Source organism: Myotis nattereri (assembly GCF_964212035.1).
Source record: "Myotis nattereri genome assembly, chromosome: 18".
Classification (NCBI taxonomy): Eukaryota; Metazoa; Chordata; class Mammalia; order Chiroptera; family Vespertilionidae; genus Myotis; species Myotis nattereri.
In genome coordinates this window covers 30472986-30493040 of record NC_138093.1, presented here as the reverse complement: position 1 = coordinate 30493040, position 20055 = coordinate 30472986, and the positions used below count along the sequence as shown (strand labels likewise).

General features: G+C 37.6%; 1 protein-coding gene across 1 annotated transcript in view; it reads left to right on the top strand.

Annotated features, from left to right (window-relative positions):
• SYT14 (synaptotagmin 14) overlaps positions 1–20055 on the top strand; it is a 131099-nt gene that overhangs the window by 48796 nt on the left and 62248 nt on the right. Inside the window, exons 3-4 of the mRNA XM_081112679.1 lie at positions 1076–1240; positions 8793–9008. Of these exons, the coding sequence (XP_080968805.1) occupies positions 1076–1240; positions 8793–9008 (381 nt within the window). The remainder of the gene's footprint in view (positions 1–1075; positions 1241–8792; positions 9009–20055) is intronic.

Sequence of the window (20055 nt, the reverse complement as noted above, 5' to 3'; positions counted from 1 at the left end):
TGGGGAAGATTTTGTCTGTTTTCATGCTACAAATTCTCCATGGATGATTTCATGCGTTCTTTTGAGATCAGATCTTCTTGAGAATCTGGGGGTTCATCATAACCAAGTTTTACTGAGTTTCTAGAATATACGATGATCTCCCGTCTCTGCACCTTTGCACATGCTGTTTCTCTTGCCTGGAATAGTGTTAACTCAGCTACTTCTTACCAATTCTTAAAATATAATCATGGAGGTGGTAACGTTCAAAAAAGCTTCCTTGATTTTTCAGCTCTGCATCAAGTGTTTCTATGGGTCTCATAGTCCCTACCTCTCCCCCTCCCCCCAAGTCATAGCCTTTATTGTGCCATGTTGTAACTGCTTTCATCAGACTGTTCATGGGAGACAAAGTGTGTAATGATAATGCTTGGTGTATGGCTGCTGCTCCAAAAATATTGGTTGATTGAATGGATGAGTGGGAGATGGTAGAGGGGGAGATGGTAGAGGGGGAGATGGTAGAGAGGAGACTTGCTCATTACAGCAACCGGAAGAGATAGAGCAACAACAAGGTGTATAGTAATGCATGCACCTGATTCTGAGACAATGAGTGGGACCATTTGATTAAGTAAAATATTGAAAAGAGAGGCTGGGGCTTTGAATGTCAGGTTAACTGAAGAGTTTATTTAATAAAAAAAGGGCCATTGAAGCTTTTAGAGATAGGAGTAATGATATACATTCTCACAAATTTGATTAAGTAATATACTCGTGCATGGGAAATAGTTTTTGTAATTCTTGTGTTAAAATTTTTGTAATACTCTTCAATGAGCTAAATGTAAAACTGCCAAGTTTGAAGACTTGTTTTTTAAGATTGCCCTAACATAATTTATAGGGAGACTTTTAAAAGAGTTGAATACATTTTCTTGAGTGAATCGAATAACTTGTTAAACTGTGCGGTTTGTCTTTCGTATAAACTATTGTGAACTATGACAGTTTAAAATATAATTTTTAAAAGACAGTAATCTGACATTTCTATGGGGGGTTCCTTATTTGTGGTTAAAAGAGGAGTGAATGCTGACAGCTGTGACTTTTCTCTCTCTAGTATCTCCAGAGGCAGTTGGATTTTTGTCAGCGGTTGGGGTGTTTATTATCTTGATGCTGCTCCTTTTTCTCTATATTAATAAGAAGTTCTGTTTTGAAAATGTTGGCGGGTTTCCAGATCTTGGTTCAGGATACAGCACAAGGAAGAATTCACAAGATAAAATTTGTAAGTATTGTCACTGCTTCTCTTGTTTGTTCTTTCTATCTGTACTATCCTATTATTTTTTAAAATACATAATCAAGAGGTTGGTTTTGACATACTATAAATTAACATTTGAACCACTATTCTGTGAGAATAAAAGATCTATTAAGTAAATTAGGTTCAGTAATCTTAATGTTGTCCACAAATTGCTAATATATTGCAGAAAGATGAATTGCTGTGACTATAAAGTAACTTATTTTTAAGATAAAAGATGTACTTTTTAGACTATAAAATTAATAGATATGCTTTAAGAAGGAAGGAGAATTTTGTTGCTTTGTCTGGCTTAAATCTCTTACCCAAATAACTCTTGAATTAGCTTTTCCCCCGTGTCCCTAGAAAGCTTTAGGAAGTTTTCACTCTTTTCTTTACCTGCTGTTGGATTCTCAGCTGATAGATAATTGGATAGTTTGGAGAAGGTTTTCTTTAGGAACTTGGTGTATAAAAATTAGTGTTCCTTTCCCTTCCGTGGCAACACAGGCATTGTATCACTTACTGTTGCTCAGTACTAGGAAAGACGAGGGAGTGCTGTAATATTGTTCTTTCTCTTATGGAAACATTTTCCTTGGAGTTATTTTTTAAAGTTATTGAGCGCCTTATTTGCTATTTCCGAAGACTGGGTTGTGTAAATGACAGCAGGAGCAAGTGAACCATTATCAAGGCAGGATGTTAGTGTGGACGAATTTTGAGGCGCTACCGCAGATAAAATTTGCTTTCCTTGTCTGTGTGCGTGTATTGGAGAGAGGTTTTTCTCTTCTGGTGACTTATAAGTGATAGCCTCATTGTTTGTAAAAATCTATTTGCTATTGAATTACGTCTGTCACTTGCATTAGGAAGCTATAGTACTTTATGTGGTTTTGATTTGTTTCTCATAATTCAGCCCTGCATTTTGATCATTTGTAACTGGCAAAAGCTATTGGTGGGCGGCCTCCAGTTATTCTCTGGATCAGCATTTGTGATGTTTCTTGGGCCAGTGACCCCTTTATATTCTTAAAAATTATTGAGGACCCCAAAGAGCTTTTGTTTTTATGAGTTGTATCTATTGATATGCATCATATTAGAAGTTAAAGCTGAGGAGAGTTTTAATTATTTTTATCAATTTATTTATTAAAACAACAATAAGCCTATGACATTTTAATACAAATAACATTTTAATTAAAAATTATACTTATTAAAACAAAAAATTTAGTGAGAAGAGTGACATTGTTTTACAGTTTTGAAACATCGCTAATTACTGGCATAGAAGAAAGGGACAGCTGGGTTCTCACATCTGCTTCTGCATTCAGTCTGTCATGTAGTCGCTGAAGACTCCAGTGTTCTTTTGTGAGCAAATAAAAGTGAGAGGTTAGCCCTAGCCAGTTTGGCTCCGTGGATAGAGCAGTGGCCTGTCCCGGGTTCGATACCGGTCAAGGGCATGTGCCTGCATTGTGGGCTCAGTCCCCAGTGGGGGGCATGCAGGAGGCAGCCAATCGATGATTCTCTCTCATCATTGATGTTTCTATCTCTCTCTCCCTCTCCCTTCCTCTCTGAAATCAATAAAAAAAAATATTCTTTTTAAAAGTGAGAGGTTAAATATCTACTTACTCTTGTTATAAAAATAGTTTTGACCTTGAGAATCCATTGGAAAGTTCTCAGGGATCTTAATTTTTCTGAGCCTGTTTTTCTTTCACTTATTAAATAGGAATAATACTGTTTACCTCCCAGAGTTATTATAAGATTAAATAAGGTAAAATTTGTAAACCACAATGCTTTGCCTGTCATAGCTACTGAGAAAATGTTCACCCTCTGCCCTCCCCTGTTCTAACCTCTGTGCACAATTGCTTACATATTTTCCCCTTAGTATTTTTCTTAATTTGATATTGGTAGTTTGTTAATAAGATAGGGTAGTTCCCTTGCATAGACTATTAATAAATTAATGAAAAGTAATATAGTAAAAATCCTTTTTATACTTCTTCTTACAGGTATAGAATTAAAAACCAGTAGTATTTGAGGGGAAAATAATTGTCTTGCTGCTGTTATAGCTTTGAAGTGGGAAAAAATATCATTATATTTAAAGCAAGTGGTTTGATTTTTCTTTTTTTTCTGGAAGAGTCTTTGCTTCGACATGCTTCTTCCAATGCATAATGCATTTACAGAACGATTTAAAAAACCACCATGTGAAATACTAATATCGAGCTCAGAAATAGCAACATTTAGGCAAATGTTAAATTCAAATTCCAAGTGGTTGATATTTTGAGAAGAGAAGATTTCATTATTGCACCGTGTCGGAACAAGGAGATAGAAAATGGCATTTTTCAGAAAACTGCAGCGGAGCCTGCCCTCCGTGTCCTCCCTGGTGGACACAATCAGTAACGCTGTGGACGACCTGACCGCAGCTGTCGGGGAGGTCAGCAATGCTTTGAGCGACGCAGTGACTGAACAGGTGACAAGCATGATGAATGGCTTTCACCCAGAAGAGGAAAGCGCTTCGGCAGCAGAAGCTGTGGATACTTCTAAACAAGAAGACGCCATGTCACCAGAAGTCTCCAGAAACACCGATTGTCAGGAAATGCCATCCAGTGTAGAGCCCACAGCAAATCCAAGGAATTGTTATACGACTTCAGTTTCACAAAGGCAAGATCAAGGAACAAATGAAGAAAGACCGTTTACACATATTAATGATAGGCAGCAGATGCTATCAAAATGTCAAGAAACCAAGAATGCTGGGAATTCTGTGGAAGGCCATGTGAGTGATGGTGGGATATCAGTTGTCGAGCAGAATGCAAGGACTGGATCTCTTTGCCAAGAGCTTAGACCTACAGACAGGTATAGAAACATTGGGTTAGGAATTTCTAGGAATGGTAAGAATGATTTAAAGGAGGTAAGGTATCAAGAAAAGAGAGAAAAACATTTAGAGAAAGCTGAAAACCATATTAAAAGTAAAGGGTCGAAAGGAAATGAGTGTTCAGGAAATGAGAACTCTCCAAAAGATATTTTGGCGAGCGATAGACATGCGATACGGAAATCCATTATGAAAAAAGACAGACATCTAGCACCATCAACTAGCTCTAAAGGTAAATTACATGGAAAAATCAAAGAACATATACAAGCAACAAAATGCTACAAAGGGAAAGGAGATGTAAAAGCAAAGAAAAGTGAAGCCGTTTCTGCCAAGAAAGGAAAAGCAAAGAGTAAAGATGAGAAATATTCTAAGATAATACCAGGAAAAGGTGAGGTCTCCTACTGTGGGTTTGAGTGATAAAATTTCTCTTGATTTTTGAAATTAGGAAAATATCATCCAAATTTCTGAACCTTCCTACACATGCCTCTATATCTGTTTTGAGACTTTCTTTATTCTTCTTACTGGGAGACATTTTTAAAGTCATTCATTTTTTTCTCTCACAATCATTTCAAAGAACAATACACACACTAAGTGTTGCCTCTGGTCCCTGCATTATTTGGCCAGTTTTCAACAGCCTTAAGTTTTTAAAATGTCTGTTGTTTTTTTACAACCAGAAACTCCATGGCTTTCTTAAGTAGTATGAAACCTTTAGTTGGAGTTTATTTTTAGTTGCATTTAAATTTTTTTTTAAATTTTTGTAACTAACGCCAAAGTTCTTTGTACAGTGTTGCTCTTCAAGTCCATCCTAGTAGGTACCTATATCAAGTGTTTTATATTTTCCTTTGGGAACAATAGATTTTATTTTTTTAAGTAACATGCTTCAGGATATGTGTCTGTTCGGTTAGCCATACATGTTCATACAGTGAGTATACATAAACTAGTATTACTTATGAATTCTCTATAGAATTAAGATTCCAGTTAAACATTTATAATTTTCCACCACAATATGTATAACAATTTTCAAAACAATTAGCCAATAGTTATGTGGTTTTGGTTGCAGAATTGCTTCAGAATCCTGTAATTCTTTCTGTTAATACCATAATCATTTCCACTTATTGCTGGTCTGATCACAAGGCCAAAAGTACACTGGTTCTCATTTATAAAATATGTACCTAGAACTTTTCAGTAGATTTATATTCTCATAAAATAACAAAATATGAGTAAGAGTAGAAATGAGGAAGACTTTTTCAGTTCTGCATGACTTTATATGGAATAAGGATCTGCTATTTATCAATTATATGAATGTTTTTTTAAATGATATAATAGAGGCTGATCCAGGATTAGCTAACTGAAAAGGACCACCCGTTTTTGGAAATACTGTTCGCCTTTCACATCTATGGATTTCATAATTGTGGATTCAGCCAACCACAGATTGAAAAAACCCCATATATATATAAAATGTTACTTTGTCGCTGATGTGTGCTATGTAGTTAGGCCTGTGATGGTTGCATCTGTAGTGAACCTGTACAGACACTTTTTTCTTCTTATTAATCCCTAAACAACACAATATATCAAGTATTTACATAACATTTACATTGTATTGGGTATGATAAGTAATCTAGAGATTATTTATTTTGCAGCATATTATCCCTTTATTTTTTAATTTTTCCTTTTTTCTTTATCGATTAAGGTGTGATTTAAAGTATGTAGCAGGATGTACATAAGGGACTTGACCATCCTTGGATTTTGGTATCTGCAGAAAGTTCTAGAACCAATCCCCTGTGGATACCAAAGGTCAACTCTCTGTCCATTTTGGAATGTTAGACTCGGAGGTTTGTGGTAGCCTTGATGTTATTACATGAAGTGGCAGAAATAAAGACATACATATTAAGTAGAATAGTTTACATGTTATTTTGTTCATAAAATAACACTAGGGTGCTCTCTAGTAATAAATACTTGACAAGTAGCAGTACAGCGTTTTAAGTTTTGTCTTGATTTGTTCTCATTAAGAAGCATTCTGGTACCTAAAGAAACCAAATACCTTTCAAATATTCTAGATTACAATCAGCACTAAACTTAAACAGGTTATATTCTAAAAATCCTTTTAAAATTTAATCCCATAGTTTATCTCTTCATGTAGCCAAATTGTGATATTACTAGTTCCTATGTACTTGGTTCTGACGTAGAGCTTGTCAGGTACAAAAAGAGGAGGGAGAGTTTCCTTCTCTCTCTCTGAGTGCAGGGCTACTTTAGGCAGTATTTTATAACATGTGAAGTGTGACTGTGGAATTTCTAGTCGTTGTCCTCAGTACCTTAACTTCACCACCATGATATCCCCAAAAGTCTGAAAGCTCTGAAACGGAAGTCACAATGCCTAGGTTCTAGACCAGATCTGCCATCCTCCTCTCACCGCCCAATAGAACTGCCTGCAAGGATGGAAAAGTTTTGCTTATCCGTATTACTTGGTATAAGAACCACTGCCTCCATGGCTACTGAACAATTCAAATGTGGTTAGTAGCCCTGTTGAACTGGATTTTCAATTTTATTTTTAATAGTTTAAATAGCTGCATGTGGCTAGTGACTACAAGTTGGGCAATGCAAAAACGTTGGCCACAGTTTTACCCTTTTGTGATTTTATTTTGTTGGATTAAAAAGCGGGACTTAAACCAGGTGACACCTAAGCTTCCTTACCTCTGACTCTAAACATTCCGTTCCTATCCCATATTGTAAAATTACTTATTCTGCGCCTCCCCACTTGGATTTCAGACCTTGATTTCTTTAGTACAGATCATCTCAACTGAGTATATAGAGAAAAATATCTAGACTGACCTCACAAATTCTACCTTCTGTGGTCTCTTCATCTTTCTAGAGTTGATTTATAATTCTAGGAAGGTTGCATCTTAGTTTAAATGCATCTTAGCATGCTGCAGTTTTAAAAGTTTTACCTAGTGCTTTTAAAAATAATAAAGAATTTATATCACCTAAAATTTTTATATTAAATATAGGTATATGTAAGAAAAACTTTTCCTAGTAATTTCACCATTTGCAGATAATAAGTGTTAAGTTTTTGTATATTTTTCCGCACATTTTTATATGTGTATATAAATATATACTGCATGTATGTGTGTATCTACTGCATGTAAGAGAGTGTGTGTGTATACATATATATATATGTTTAAATATATATATTTAAAATGAAACTATGAATATACCTTCTATTTTATAACCTTAGTTATTTTTTCCCTGTGAGTTCTTGTAAGTTGACTTCATTTTCATTCACTGCAAAGTATATCGTTGCATCGATAGATCATAATTTACTTAACCAAGGCCCAGTGATGGATGCTTAGGTTTTATTTTATTTTTTGTTGTTTTTTTTTTCACTATTAAACACAATGCACTGAATTGTCACCTATTAATTATTTTCCTAGGCTGAATTCTTAGAAATGGAATTGATAAATTCTTAGAAATGGATCAAATACTATACAGATTTAAAAATTTAATATGTATTACCAAATTGTTCTCTAGAAAAGTTCTACCAACTATAATTTTACTAATAATACAGGGTGGGCAAAAGTAGGCTTACAGTTGTAATGCAAATAATACAATAGTAATAAGTCACACTCTGCCCGTGTGGCTCAGTTGGCCCATACACCAAAAGGTTGCGGGTTTGAACCCCATCAGGGAGTGTACAGGAGACAACTGATCGATGCTTCTTTCTCTCTCTTCCTCTCTCTCTCTCTCTCTTTCTCTCTCTCCCTTCCACTCTCTAAAATCAATAAAAAAAACATATTTTCGGGTGAGAATTAAAAATAAATAAACTCTGTTCTTTAGATGTCTGTTTCACGTATACACAACTATAAACCTACTTTTGCCCACTCCTGTATATGTCTGCCCGTTTGTTTCATTCCTAGTATAAGAATTACCAATTTTGAAAATTTCAGCTAAGATGATAATATCTTTTGTAACATGAATTATCTGAATCATGTCTATATGTTTAGGCAATACCTATAACATCCTTTGTATACTATTGATTCTTTAGAAAAATTGTGTAAAATGATGGGCCCTATTATTTTCTTTATGTGTAACATTGTAGGGAAATTCCTGTGATTAACATTATTTATGTAATTGGAGTATACAAATGAATCTTTTTCTATTAAAACATAAAATCTAGCCCTAGCCAGTTTGCTCACTGGATAGAGTGTCAGCCTGCAGACTGAAAGGTCCTGGGTTTGATTCCAGTCAAGGGCACATGCCTGGGTTGCGGGCTCGATTCCCAGTGGGAGGCGTGCAGGAGGCAACCCATCAATGAATCTCTCCATTATTGATGTTTCTATCTCTCTCTCTCCCTTCCTCTCTGAAATCAATAAAAATACATTTTAAAAACTCCATAAAATCTAAATCTTAGGCTTTAAAAAAAAAGTCTTGGGCTTTTTAAGTGAAAAGTTTATACTTCTCTAAAGCTGAAAATTTAGATTGTGTATTTGTTTATATGTGTTTGTATATTTGTGTGTATATGGATATATATGACACACATACGTGTGTATATTGTATATGTATACATATACATATGTGTGTGTATGTGTGTGTGTGTGTGTATATATATATGTATATATATATATATATATATAAAACTATAACAAATTCATCATCCTTTATTGCATTAAAATTTTGATTTGCTCTCCTTGTTGTTGCAAATAGATAATTCCTACATGGACAGAGATGAGCACGGTTCATCCTCTGAAAGTGAAGATGAAGCACTGGGTAAATACCACGAGGCCTTATCCCGAACACACAATTCCAGGCTCCCATTGGCTGATTCTAGACAGAAGAACTATACTTGGGAAACAAGACAAAAATACAGCCCTCTATCTGCAGAGTATGATGGATACAGCAGCGAAGCATCAATAGATGAAGGTAAGATCAGTTTTTTTTTTTAGATGACACACTATAGTGTTAGATAATTTGTGCCTAAAACTCTCGGCATCTGTGGCTGCACAATCAACAAGAGATCACAGGTACAGTGGAGTCACATGTCTGGGAATATAACTTATTCAAATGTATATCTTTGGGCTCAAGCTGAAAACCAGAACACCCAAAACAAAACACTAAATAATTTAAATACAGTAGTAACTCTAGCTCTTTTTCCACAATGAGCATATGCCTAGCAAGCATGACGCGAAAGACGGGGATGCGCTGTTCTCTCAGGCGGAGCGGTTCCCGAGTACCTGCACCAGGACTGACACAGCCTAAGTTTCTCAGAGTGTTGACTGTGATGCCCGCGTGTAAATGCGCGCTTTCCTTCAATGTGGCCTCCAGGCGTGAGCCAAATGCTCCATGTGGCGCCAGCAGAGGAAATGGTGCTGTTTGCTCCGCGCGGGAGGAAAAACTGTCGAGATGGGTTTATTGAGAGCCGGTACTGTATTATACTGTGCTTGCAGGCTGATTTAAGGACTTTTCAAAGATTATTTTGTCTCTAATTGATTTTTGCCTCATGTACTGACATAGACTTTAGAACTATGTAGAAGACATAAGTCCACTGTCACATGTTTTTACATCTTTCTACAAGAGAAATAAGAGGTTTTAACAATTAAAGCATATTGATTTCCACATCTAAGTAAGTTCATGTGCTTGTTATATGACTATTCGTATATAATTATTATCTTTATACCCAGATCTAAAGAAAAGAGCAGGATATCTTAGCGTTTTTATTATTATACCAAACCATCCTCAATTTTGTAGTTGTGGTTGGTGTTTTAGGGCCTATTCCAATTGTTGACTTAAAGTCTTACCCCAGCACATACTATAGTCAGATGAGCTCCATCATCTTTTTTTTTTGTATTTGGCTTAATGCTCACTAAAGATTGATAAACCTTTTTACTTTTACTAGTAACCAGGTATAGTAAGAACCCAATCGAATACTGAGTGATTACTATATAGAAAAATCATTTTGAGATGCTAGGGAAGAAATAGAGCATATTAGACATGGACTATGCCCTCATAGATATCATTCTGGTGATGACGAAAATAAGACGTGTGTTCACAAAGGTAACTAAGTAATGCAAAGCAGTAAAGCCAGCCCCCAGCTTGTTTACACCCCTGGCACGCGGATAGCAGAGCAGAAAGAGAAGTTTGAAGCCTGACCCTCTTTCACATCCCGGCTCTATGACTTAACATATTAACTATGAAACCATGGGCACTGCAGTTAATTGTTTATAGGTTTGTTTTATTGTCTCTGAAATATGGATAATACCTCTGTGATAGGGTTGTCATGAACGCTGAAGGACATGTGTGGTCGTTTTCAGCACAGCGTCCAGCTGCCAACAGGTAGGCGATCAGTAAATGGTCGCTACCAGTGAGAGTGGTGAAAGCGGAGATGATAGTAGTCATGAGCAAGTCCGAGTTTGTAATCCGTGACCCTCAACACGTCCCTTTTTGTAGCTTCAGTTTGGGATTTGTCTTTTTCCCTATTTATTTCTCCTTCTCCGCATCCCCTACACGTCTTGGTTGCTTCTTCCGTGTGGTCCTGTTATCTTAGCGTGGCTCTGCGTCTGTGGCAGAGCAGTGAGGAGAGGGCCATAACCTCAGTGGCTCTTCTGTTCTTGCCTAAACCACTGGAGCTGGCAAATAGTCTACCTAAACATGTAGGACCCATCTTTACTTTCCTACCACGACTGCCCTCAATTATTTGATAAAACATCCAGGGTAGATGGATTTTAGGCACTCTGAAATGAGATGTATCTATTTCATAAACATTTGTTGAAGTCTTTTTATGTGCCATCCTAAGGACTGTGGATGAAATAGGAATAAAACGAGCTTCTTTCAAAGAGCCATGGACTGGAGGGGGAACACCATGAGTACATGTGTACTGCAATGTGATGAGAGGTCTGTTGCTTTCATGAACAAAGTCCCGTGGGAACACAGAGCAGGAGGTGACTCAGACTTCGTTTGGGAGGTGGGCACATGGGGATGTCTCATGCAGTCTTCACGGAAGAGGTGACCTGGACTTGAGAGGAAACTGTCTCAACACCATGGATAGTGATTGAGTGAAAGCAGTAGAGAGTGTCCTGCAGGGTCTAATTCAGGGTCTGGGTTTAGATGGGCAGGTGATAGGATTGAATGCTCAGGGGACTGGACATTGTCTCATGGGAAATACAGAGTCCTGGGAGGTTTTTAAGCTGGACAGTGTTCTGCGTCTCTGGATCTATTTTATTGATCAGTTTATTTTGTCCTTATGCTACAGCCATGTGCCCTGCCCGTATTTGGTGGTGGCTCTTGGGCCCCAAAGAAAGAAGAGGGAAGTAGATACCTGGGGACACTGGCAGTGTGCCGCCAAATCCCACACTGGTGTATGCATTCTTGCTCGTGTCTGTGTGTGATTCTGTGAGCTTGGCAGAAGACAGAAATATACTGGGTTGTTATGGAATACACTGTGCAGGGGTGAATGTGGGGAGTAATGAGGAAGAAAGGGGAGACTTAAATAAAAAAGGGAATGAACACCAAAGAGTGCAGACAAGCTAAATGAAAGAAATAAAATCTCTACATAATCTTATTATGTTTATGTTTCATATAAATTACGTTTGTATGTGATGTATGACGAAATTTAAAAATTAGGAAAAAATACCAGCATGCACCATGTATGTTAAGTAGCACTTTCCCCCTTAATGTGACGGGTTCTGGGAGATTAGAAATTATTGTTTAGGAAAATTCTGTACATCTCTAAGCTCCAGGGATAAGATAACAAGAGAGATAGGTGCCTCTTTTTTTTTTTGCGTTATGTTTACAAATGAGCACAATGAATAACAATTGGCAGTATGAAACATTACAAATTCACATTTTGAGAATAGGATACACTGGAGATATTGCTTAGAAAGAATCTTAATCACTAACATGATCATTTCATCTGACTAGTAACTAACTGACTTCTCTAAAGAGATTAAAGTAACAATTAGGTATTTGAGTAAGTAAAGTGTTGATTATTTCACAAATCATTTCTTTGGCAGTTTGCTGTGATGATTGTTGAGATGTAGAAAGAGAGTGTGAGTCAGCACATCATTCAGTTGTGCTGCCGATAATGCTTTGGAAACTGCTGGAACATACAGATGGTTGACATTAGTAATGTTTTTGACCTTACAATGTAATTGCTATGTGCTTACAGTAAACAAAGGCAAACAAAAGATGTTCAGTAAAATTACAATGGCTGCATTTTATACCTTATCAAAAACGTACAGTTTGTCGTTATTCTCTACATCAAAATTTTGCTCTTTTTGGTACATTTTGTTCCTTTTGACATGATTGAAGTGGTTGATCAATACTAAAGCTTTGTACTAACATGAAAAGGAGTTCCTTGGTATTTTAAAATGTGTAGATGGTGCCCATCTAAGTAACTTTAATACATTTTCCCTCCTTACAAACTCATTAACTGCTATTATATTTTGTTTTCTGCTAACTTCAGTATCAAATGTCAAACATAATTTACACATGCAAAACTACTAATAGTGAGAAATAGCATTTTGAATAAGAAATCTGCTTTTCTGTAGGAGTAAATGTCGAATACCTGAGTGAATAGATTATTGTGTTCCTTAAAAAAAAAAAAATCCACCCTAATTTAAAATTTGTGCATATTCAGTTGAATAAATTGACATTGGTAATTGTCTTAAAATTTAACTAGTTATCCTAGTTGGATTTTTTATTGAATTTGTTGGGATGGCCTTCCTTGATTAATAAAATTATATAGGTTTCAGGTGTACAATTCTATAATACATCATCTGTATTTTGTATTGTGTGTTCACCAGACAAAGTCAAGTTTCCTTCCATCACCATTTAAGCCCCCTTTATTCTCTCCTACCTCTCCCAACCCCAGTTCCCTCTGATAATCAATGTACTGTTGTCTGTGTCTGTGTGTTGGTGTTGGTGGTGGTGGTGTGTGTGTGTGTTTGCTTAACCCTCCACCTTTTTCCCCAGCTCCTAACTCTCACCCCTCTGACAGTGCCTCTGTATCCATGAGTCTGTTTCCATTTTGTCTGTCTATTTTATTCATTCAATTCCACATATAAGTGAAATCCTGTGGTATTTGTCTTCCTGTGACTGGCTTATTCCAGAATCAATCATTTTTTAAAGTAGTCCTCTTTCTTTTGGTGAGGAATGGTATTTAGAAACCAAGCTCTAGAAGTGGTTGTTACCACTGGCTGTCATTGCTGCCAGGCTCTCTCAGTGGACACAGTCCTTTCTGATATCACTGATTCGAATCCAGCATCCCTGGGCTCTTCCCCTCCTTTCCCTGTTCTGAGCTTATACCTCCTCTCACCGCAGTAAGAGCTGTGGTTCCCAACAACATCCCTGTATTTAGTTATTTGCCCTGTCCACATTACACACAAAACAGTTTGGGAGTTGCCACACAAATACTACTTTGAACACTAAACCTCTTAAATAAATTTCAAGAATTGTTTGCATTCTGTTATCCTCAGACTACATCCCAGTAAGGGTGTGTAAGTAATGTGTCCGAAAGTTACCTGATTAGTTCTTTTTATTTTCTTCATTGTAGTTATGTACTTATTTGGTATAAATATAGTTCAGTTCATATTTTTGTTTCATCCAGTGACGGGTTTGTTTTCCATCTTTTCAATTTATACAGCATTAACATAGTTTGAAAATAAAAGGTATAGTCAGGTCAATCCCATCTTCTTTATTTCCTCCACTTCATTCCCACTTATCTGTGTAGGTAAGCACTTTCATTCATTTCTGGTTTATCCTTCCTGTGTTTTGTTTTGCAAAAATAAGAATGCACTTCTTTATTTCCCCTTTGTTGTTATATAAAAAGGTAGTATACTGTGTATAAGTATGTGTTTATGTATAAATGTGTGTGTATATATATATATATATATTTCTTTTTCATCCTTCTTTTGCACTTAGGTATCTTGGCAACCACTCCATATGAGGTCATAGCGATCTTCCTTTTTTTCATCTCCAGTTTACACTCTTGAATAAGTAAGAAGCTTATTCAACCGACCTCCTACATACAGAGGAAATGCTTCTCCGACTGCTTCCTGTAGAGTATCAATGCCAAATTTCTTTGAAAGACTAGCCTTATATCTGTTACTTCGTTTTCTTTATACTTGAGCCCGAAGCGCGAAATCGTGCAAGGCCCCCCCCCGCCCCCCGCCCCCCGCCCCCCGCACCCCCCCCCCCCCCCCCCGCCACTGTGGGCCTCTGCCTCAGCCCCAGCCCCTGCCCGCTGCGGCAGCCGCCTCTGGCTCGGGGCCCGCCCACCACGGCTTCGTCCGGAAGGTCATCTGGAAGGATGCCCCGAAGGGGACGTCCACTCTAATTAGCATATTATGCTTTTATTATTATAGAAGATAGAATTGAGCCTGTTAACTGTATCTTCACTGTTTTCAGCAGGTTATTGAACTTTCTTGTTGTCTGCTCTGTATGTTAACTTTTGGACTCTTGCGTTTATATAGTCCCATTTCTTGGATTGGTGTTCTGAAGCGAAATCCATCTGGAGCATCTTGCTTTCAAACAAATTACTAACGACGACTTACTGAATTTCTTTCAAGCTCTTGTCTATTAAATTACTCTTAAAGAGCAATTTTTTAAAACTCTTAATTACAAAATTTTCAGTATATTCAGGCCCCCACCATGGTAAACTGTTTGGGGCCGATTTTAAGTATTAAAAGCTCTCTCTGCACAGAAACAATGGCATTCTTAGGGATTTGATAAATAATAAAGAGCTGGCAGGAAGCATTGTAAATGGTTAGGGATCCATTCAACAGATTAATAGGAACTTAACAAGGTATGTTAAATAATTCCACTTGTCTTTCAAAAGTTTGTTTTTCCCTTTTTATAAAATTTAATTTATCATGTGTTATCTTGAAGTTTTAGATGTGTTATTAAATGACAAGGTCATTCTGCTGTATTCTCTACATTTTCTTATGATTTCCAGTATTATAGTTTTATATGATATCTGCTACATGTCTACAAATTTTCTACTTTCATTTATTTACACGTAAATACATAGCCCTGATTAAAGAAGGCCAAATTACACCAAAACATGGAAATTTGATATCTATACTTATAGAGAAAAACATTTTTATTGAACTTTAATTGGCTGTATATACAAGATATGAGCATATTGTAAGGAACGCTTTACAATGAATCACTAACTCATGCCCTAGTATATTCTGAAATGTCTGAGACAGAGACAGAAAACTAGCTTTTTGGAGAAAATTAACTTCTTTCTGCTGAGTCCCAGAAGCAGCAGGTGGTCATGTGTGGCTGGAAGAGTCAAACAGGAGGCTGAAAAGTTAACTTGGTGGAGATCATTTAGGTCTAAGCTGCTGGGCTAAGCAATTTGCATCTTTGGCAATGAAGAGCCATTAGATACAGTGGTTCTCAACCTTCTGGCCCTTTAAATACAGTTCCTCATGTTGTGACCCAACCATAAAATTATTTTCGTTGCTACTTCATAACTGTAATGTTGCTACTGTTATGAATCGTAATGTAAATATCTGATATGCAGGATGGTCTTAGGCAACCCCTGTGAAAGGGTCGTTCGACCGCTAAAGGGGTCACGACCCATAGGGTGAGAACTGCTGCATTAGAAGGTTTTTAAATGGGAGCATTACATGACCTGACATTTGTTGGAGGAAGGTAACACTATCCGTCTATAATGGATTGGAGAGGTGAGAAATTAGGAGATAAGTTAACTGTTTAGGCAAGAAATTGTTATAGTTTAGTTTAGCAATAATAGGAGTCTCAGTCAAGTAGCTAAATGGAAGAGTTCCTAGCACCCATTAGGCAGTTCTGTGGATTGTGTCTGTAGAGTGAGTGCCTAGATGTTCAGCTTCTACCAATCTCATTAAAACCTAAAGCCCTTAACCATCTTTCTAACCCCAGTCTTACGAACACCTTTTAGTTCTTATGAAAGTAATTCGTGTAAATAAAAGTACAGAAGACATCAACAGCCTTAAGGCTTGCTTCCTCACTTTGGTGTGGAATATATCTTCCAGAAGTTTCCAGAGAAGTATTGTTACGGAGGGGAGCCCCGTGAAGTGCCGTGCTTACGAAAGTCCCTTTATTCTAACTTCCTAGCTGATTAATGGTTTGGCCATTGTTCTCTCCCTGGAGTGTTGCTGGAAGAAGCCTATTTCATTTTAGTTGGGCATTTTTAGATGTTTTATTTTCCCTGGAAATTGTAGAATATTTTCCTCCCATATGTTATAAAATGTTGTGATGATACAAGTATAGCTTGTGAGGCCATGCTGGGTTTCAGAAGAACCCTCCATTACCCGTCCTCTTTTTGGCGTGTGGTGTATGCTTGACTGCGAGCACCCTGGGAACTGGTCCTAAAAGGTGGCTGAGCATCACGCTGCCTCATCGCACTGGTTTGCACCTGATGGTCTGTTGTCAGTATGCCTCTCCCTCCCCCCCCCCCCCCCCCGCCTGCTGTCCCTCAGTGGGACGCAGGGATGCTTAGCATGGAGGACACAGTTGGGGTAGGGGTGTTGTCAATGGCTTATTGTTCAGGCTCTCATTCGCCTTTTCTTGTTTTTAGCACAGACCTCACCCAGGTGAGCTCCGTGGAGTGCGTGGGTTTGTTTCTCATCATAGTCTGACTTAGTCAGGAAATGAACACACTGTGGATGAACTTATTTCAAATTTATCTTTGATTGTTATTATCTCTGACATAATTAACTTTTCTGAGTCTACTTTGTTGAAAAAAGGAGTTTATAAACTTGGAGTTATCTTTTTAAAAAAATGGAAACAACTGTGTTTTTATTGATATTTTATTAGTCAAGAAGGCAAAGTAGCTCTTTCCTCCCCCTATCAGAATGTTACTCTTAAAATTTTAAATTGAGTCCCCAGCTACCCTCGTCACTTCACCTCTGACAAACCTTTTAGAAACCGTCCTAAACAGGTCGTCTCTCTTCTTATAGGACATGTAGGAACACCATATAAATAAGCTTTTTTTTTTTTATGCTCTTCTAACCAAGTATTTTGCCCTTTTGCCTAAGACTAAGCTGGATTTTGATAAAAGTTCTATAATTATACAGGTTCTATAATTAGACAACATTTGTTTATTTTAAAATCACTTAAAATATTGACATAAATTAAACCGAAGCTATATTTTCATAAGCTTATGTTCTTTAAAGTACAGTGGACGACATTATATTACAAAAGTTGTACTGACTTAAATATTTCCAACATTAAGCCTCATGGAGTGAGTGTATGTCTCCCAAGAGCTTGCAGTGAAACCATGAGTAAAGGAAATAGGCTATGAAATTAGATGAGGATGGGACCAACTAAAAGCTAGTTCAGACCCCAAAAATATCTCACAATATTTTTCAACCTGTGCTCCAGGAATGAGTCCTATAGATTGTGGGTATCAGTTTGCTCTGGGAATAAGATAAAATGAGGGGTGGGGAATAAAAATGAGAATACAGGGGAGAAGCAGGGGGTAAGAGATCAACCAAAGGACTTACATGCATGCACATAAGCATAACCAATGGACACAGACAGTAGGGGGATGAGGGCATGTGCTGGGGGTCAGGCGCAGGCAGGGAGAGGTCAATGGGGAAGAAGAGACATATGTAATACTTTCAACAGTAAAGAATTTAAATAAATAAACAAGGAGAATACAAATGTAGCTCCTTATCTATTCTTTTATTGGTTTAAATAATTTAGATTTTATTTGAACAAAAGGTCCCGTCACTAGGAAGTTTTTTATTGAAAGCTATTAATAGTATTGAGGGTTGAAATCCAAATATTGAAAACAAGCTTGAGCATGAAGTATACAAATATCTAAGGTAAGCTTCCCTTGTTCTCCTATTGTTTAACACCTTCTCCAGTTAGCTAGTCTCTTCACTGTTCCCTGTGGTCATCATGGTTACTCCTGACTTTGTACCTTCCTTGATATTGTACCTTAATGTGGCACATCAGAGTCTCTGCCTATTTAGCTCCGTATTTCAAGGCCAAAGTTAGGGCCAGCTTCTGCCATGAAAGTTCTCATTTACACGCGCACACATTGATTTTTCTGTTTTCAGAATTTCTGTAGCTCTCGATTAAATTGCTTTGGGTTGTTCTTTTGTTGCATGCAATAATTTATTTCACTTTACTTCTGTGTGAATTTTCACTTTCTCACATAGTGTTCCCTTACAAACTTAGTAACTCAGTTTTTATATTTAATTGAAATGAAGTCATGAATCTGATTTTCTTAGTTACAAGCTGTTTCCCTCATTATCCTGAAGCATTAATGTTGTTAATGATTTATATTTTGGACTTCTTGAGTCTGATTCTTTAACATGCTTTTTGCTCTTTCTGTTTTTACATTCTTCTTGATTTGCCCACAGAATGGGAGAAATAAGTCGTTCATGTTTGACAGCTATATTCCTGCTACAACAGCATCCTCTTTTACTATATACATTTCTTATGAGTATTTAGGGGCAAAGAGGATCATCCTTCAAATATATAGAATGCACCCACTTTCGGTCCCTGTCTGCCCTCACCTCGGCATTTGATTGTTTCAGTTTGTGCATCAGGACCTACTGGTATACCTACAATAGGTTACAGTGATGTTTGGAGAGGGTAGTTTATCCCTATTTCAGGATGATTTAGTGGGACTTTTCTTGGGACATTTGTTATTGGTGACGAGGGGCCCAAAGATGGAATAAGGAGGTGGTACTACTGAATTCCCCGCACCCCATCCTAAATCTGTAGCTATCTAGCACCCACTGACAGTCTGAGCCAAACACTTCCCTAAGTATTTACTACGAGGTAGCCCCAAGTGGTTCTGTTAGTCCCCAATGTCATTCCATCCCCCATATCTCCTATCCTAACCCTCATCAAATAAACACACTGAGAAGTAAAAGAGAGTTGGCTTTGAAAGTTGGGGAATTAACAGCTCTTTTCCCCCATCTCACTTGGCAGTGGGCACTCGGAATTCTGGGAGGCCATGGGGATGTTTTGAAGCTTCCTGGGAAGGAGCATGGGAAGCAGGGGAGGAAATGGGAGCTGTGGGGGACAGGCATAGCAGGCGGCCAGCCAGCCAGGGGACACCCTACCTTTTCAGGGGATGGGAGCGTGGACTGCCGAAGGCTGGGGAAGGAAGACTTGGCTGCCCTCTCCTGGGGAGGCTGAAATGGAGCCGAACAAATGAAGTCCCTGCATCACCTGTGAAGTAACCATCACATCAGCAAAAGCTACCCCAGGGGACTAAAGCTAGAATGAGATTAGGGTGCCTTCCTGCTGCCTTCGGGCAGCCAGTAAGGCCATCCTAGCATTTCCTGCCATTTCTTTTCCCTACACGTCATAGTAATTAGAGTTGGAAGAGAGAAGGGGAAAAAGTACTCCAACCTACATTGCCGAGGTCCTGGAGGAGGAGGATTAAAAGTGCTGACCTCACTTTGTCTCCCACTCAGAGTTCCATGAGCACAAGGTTAGTTGCTGTCCGTGGGAGGGAGTAATGAAAGCTAATACTTCAAGTGCTTACTGTGTAACCAGCACTGTTGGAAGCTTGTATATTACTTCATTTAATCTTCTAACAGTTCTGTGTGCTGTGGACTGTTATTAACTCCGTTTTACATTAGAAATTGAGGTGTGGAAATGAGATTTGAGTTAGACTTGGGAATGGAGTCTTTAAATTCTACTAGCTTGAGATTCTTTACTGACAAAAAGTGACTGGGAATGTCTGAACTCTGCCCTTAGATCAAATTAAGGGCAGCATGGGGAAATTTCATATCATACAATTAAAACATAGAAATTAGAGTGAAAATTAAGCTGTTTCATGTTATATTCCACTTGAGACTGTTTAATAAGCTGCTTATCTAAAATCAGTTGGGCTCAGCTTTAGTATATTTAAAATACATGTAATAAATATAAATGTATATAGTATATCACAAAAACCAGTTATATTAATCTGTATTTAATGAAATACAGCATTAGAGTTATACACTGAGCCAAACTG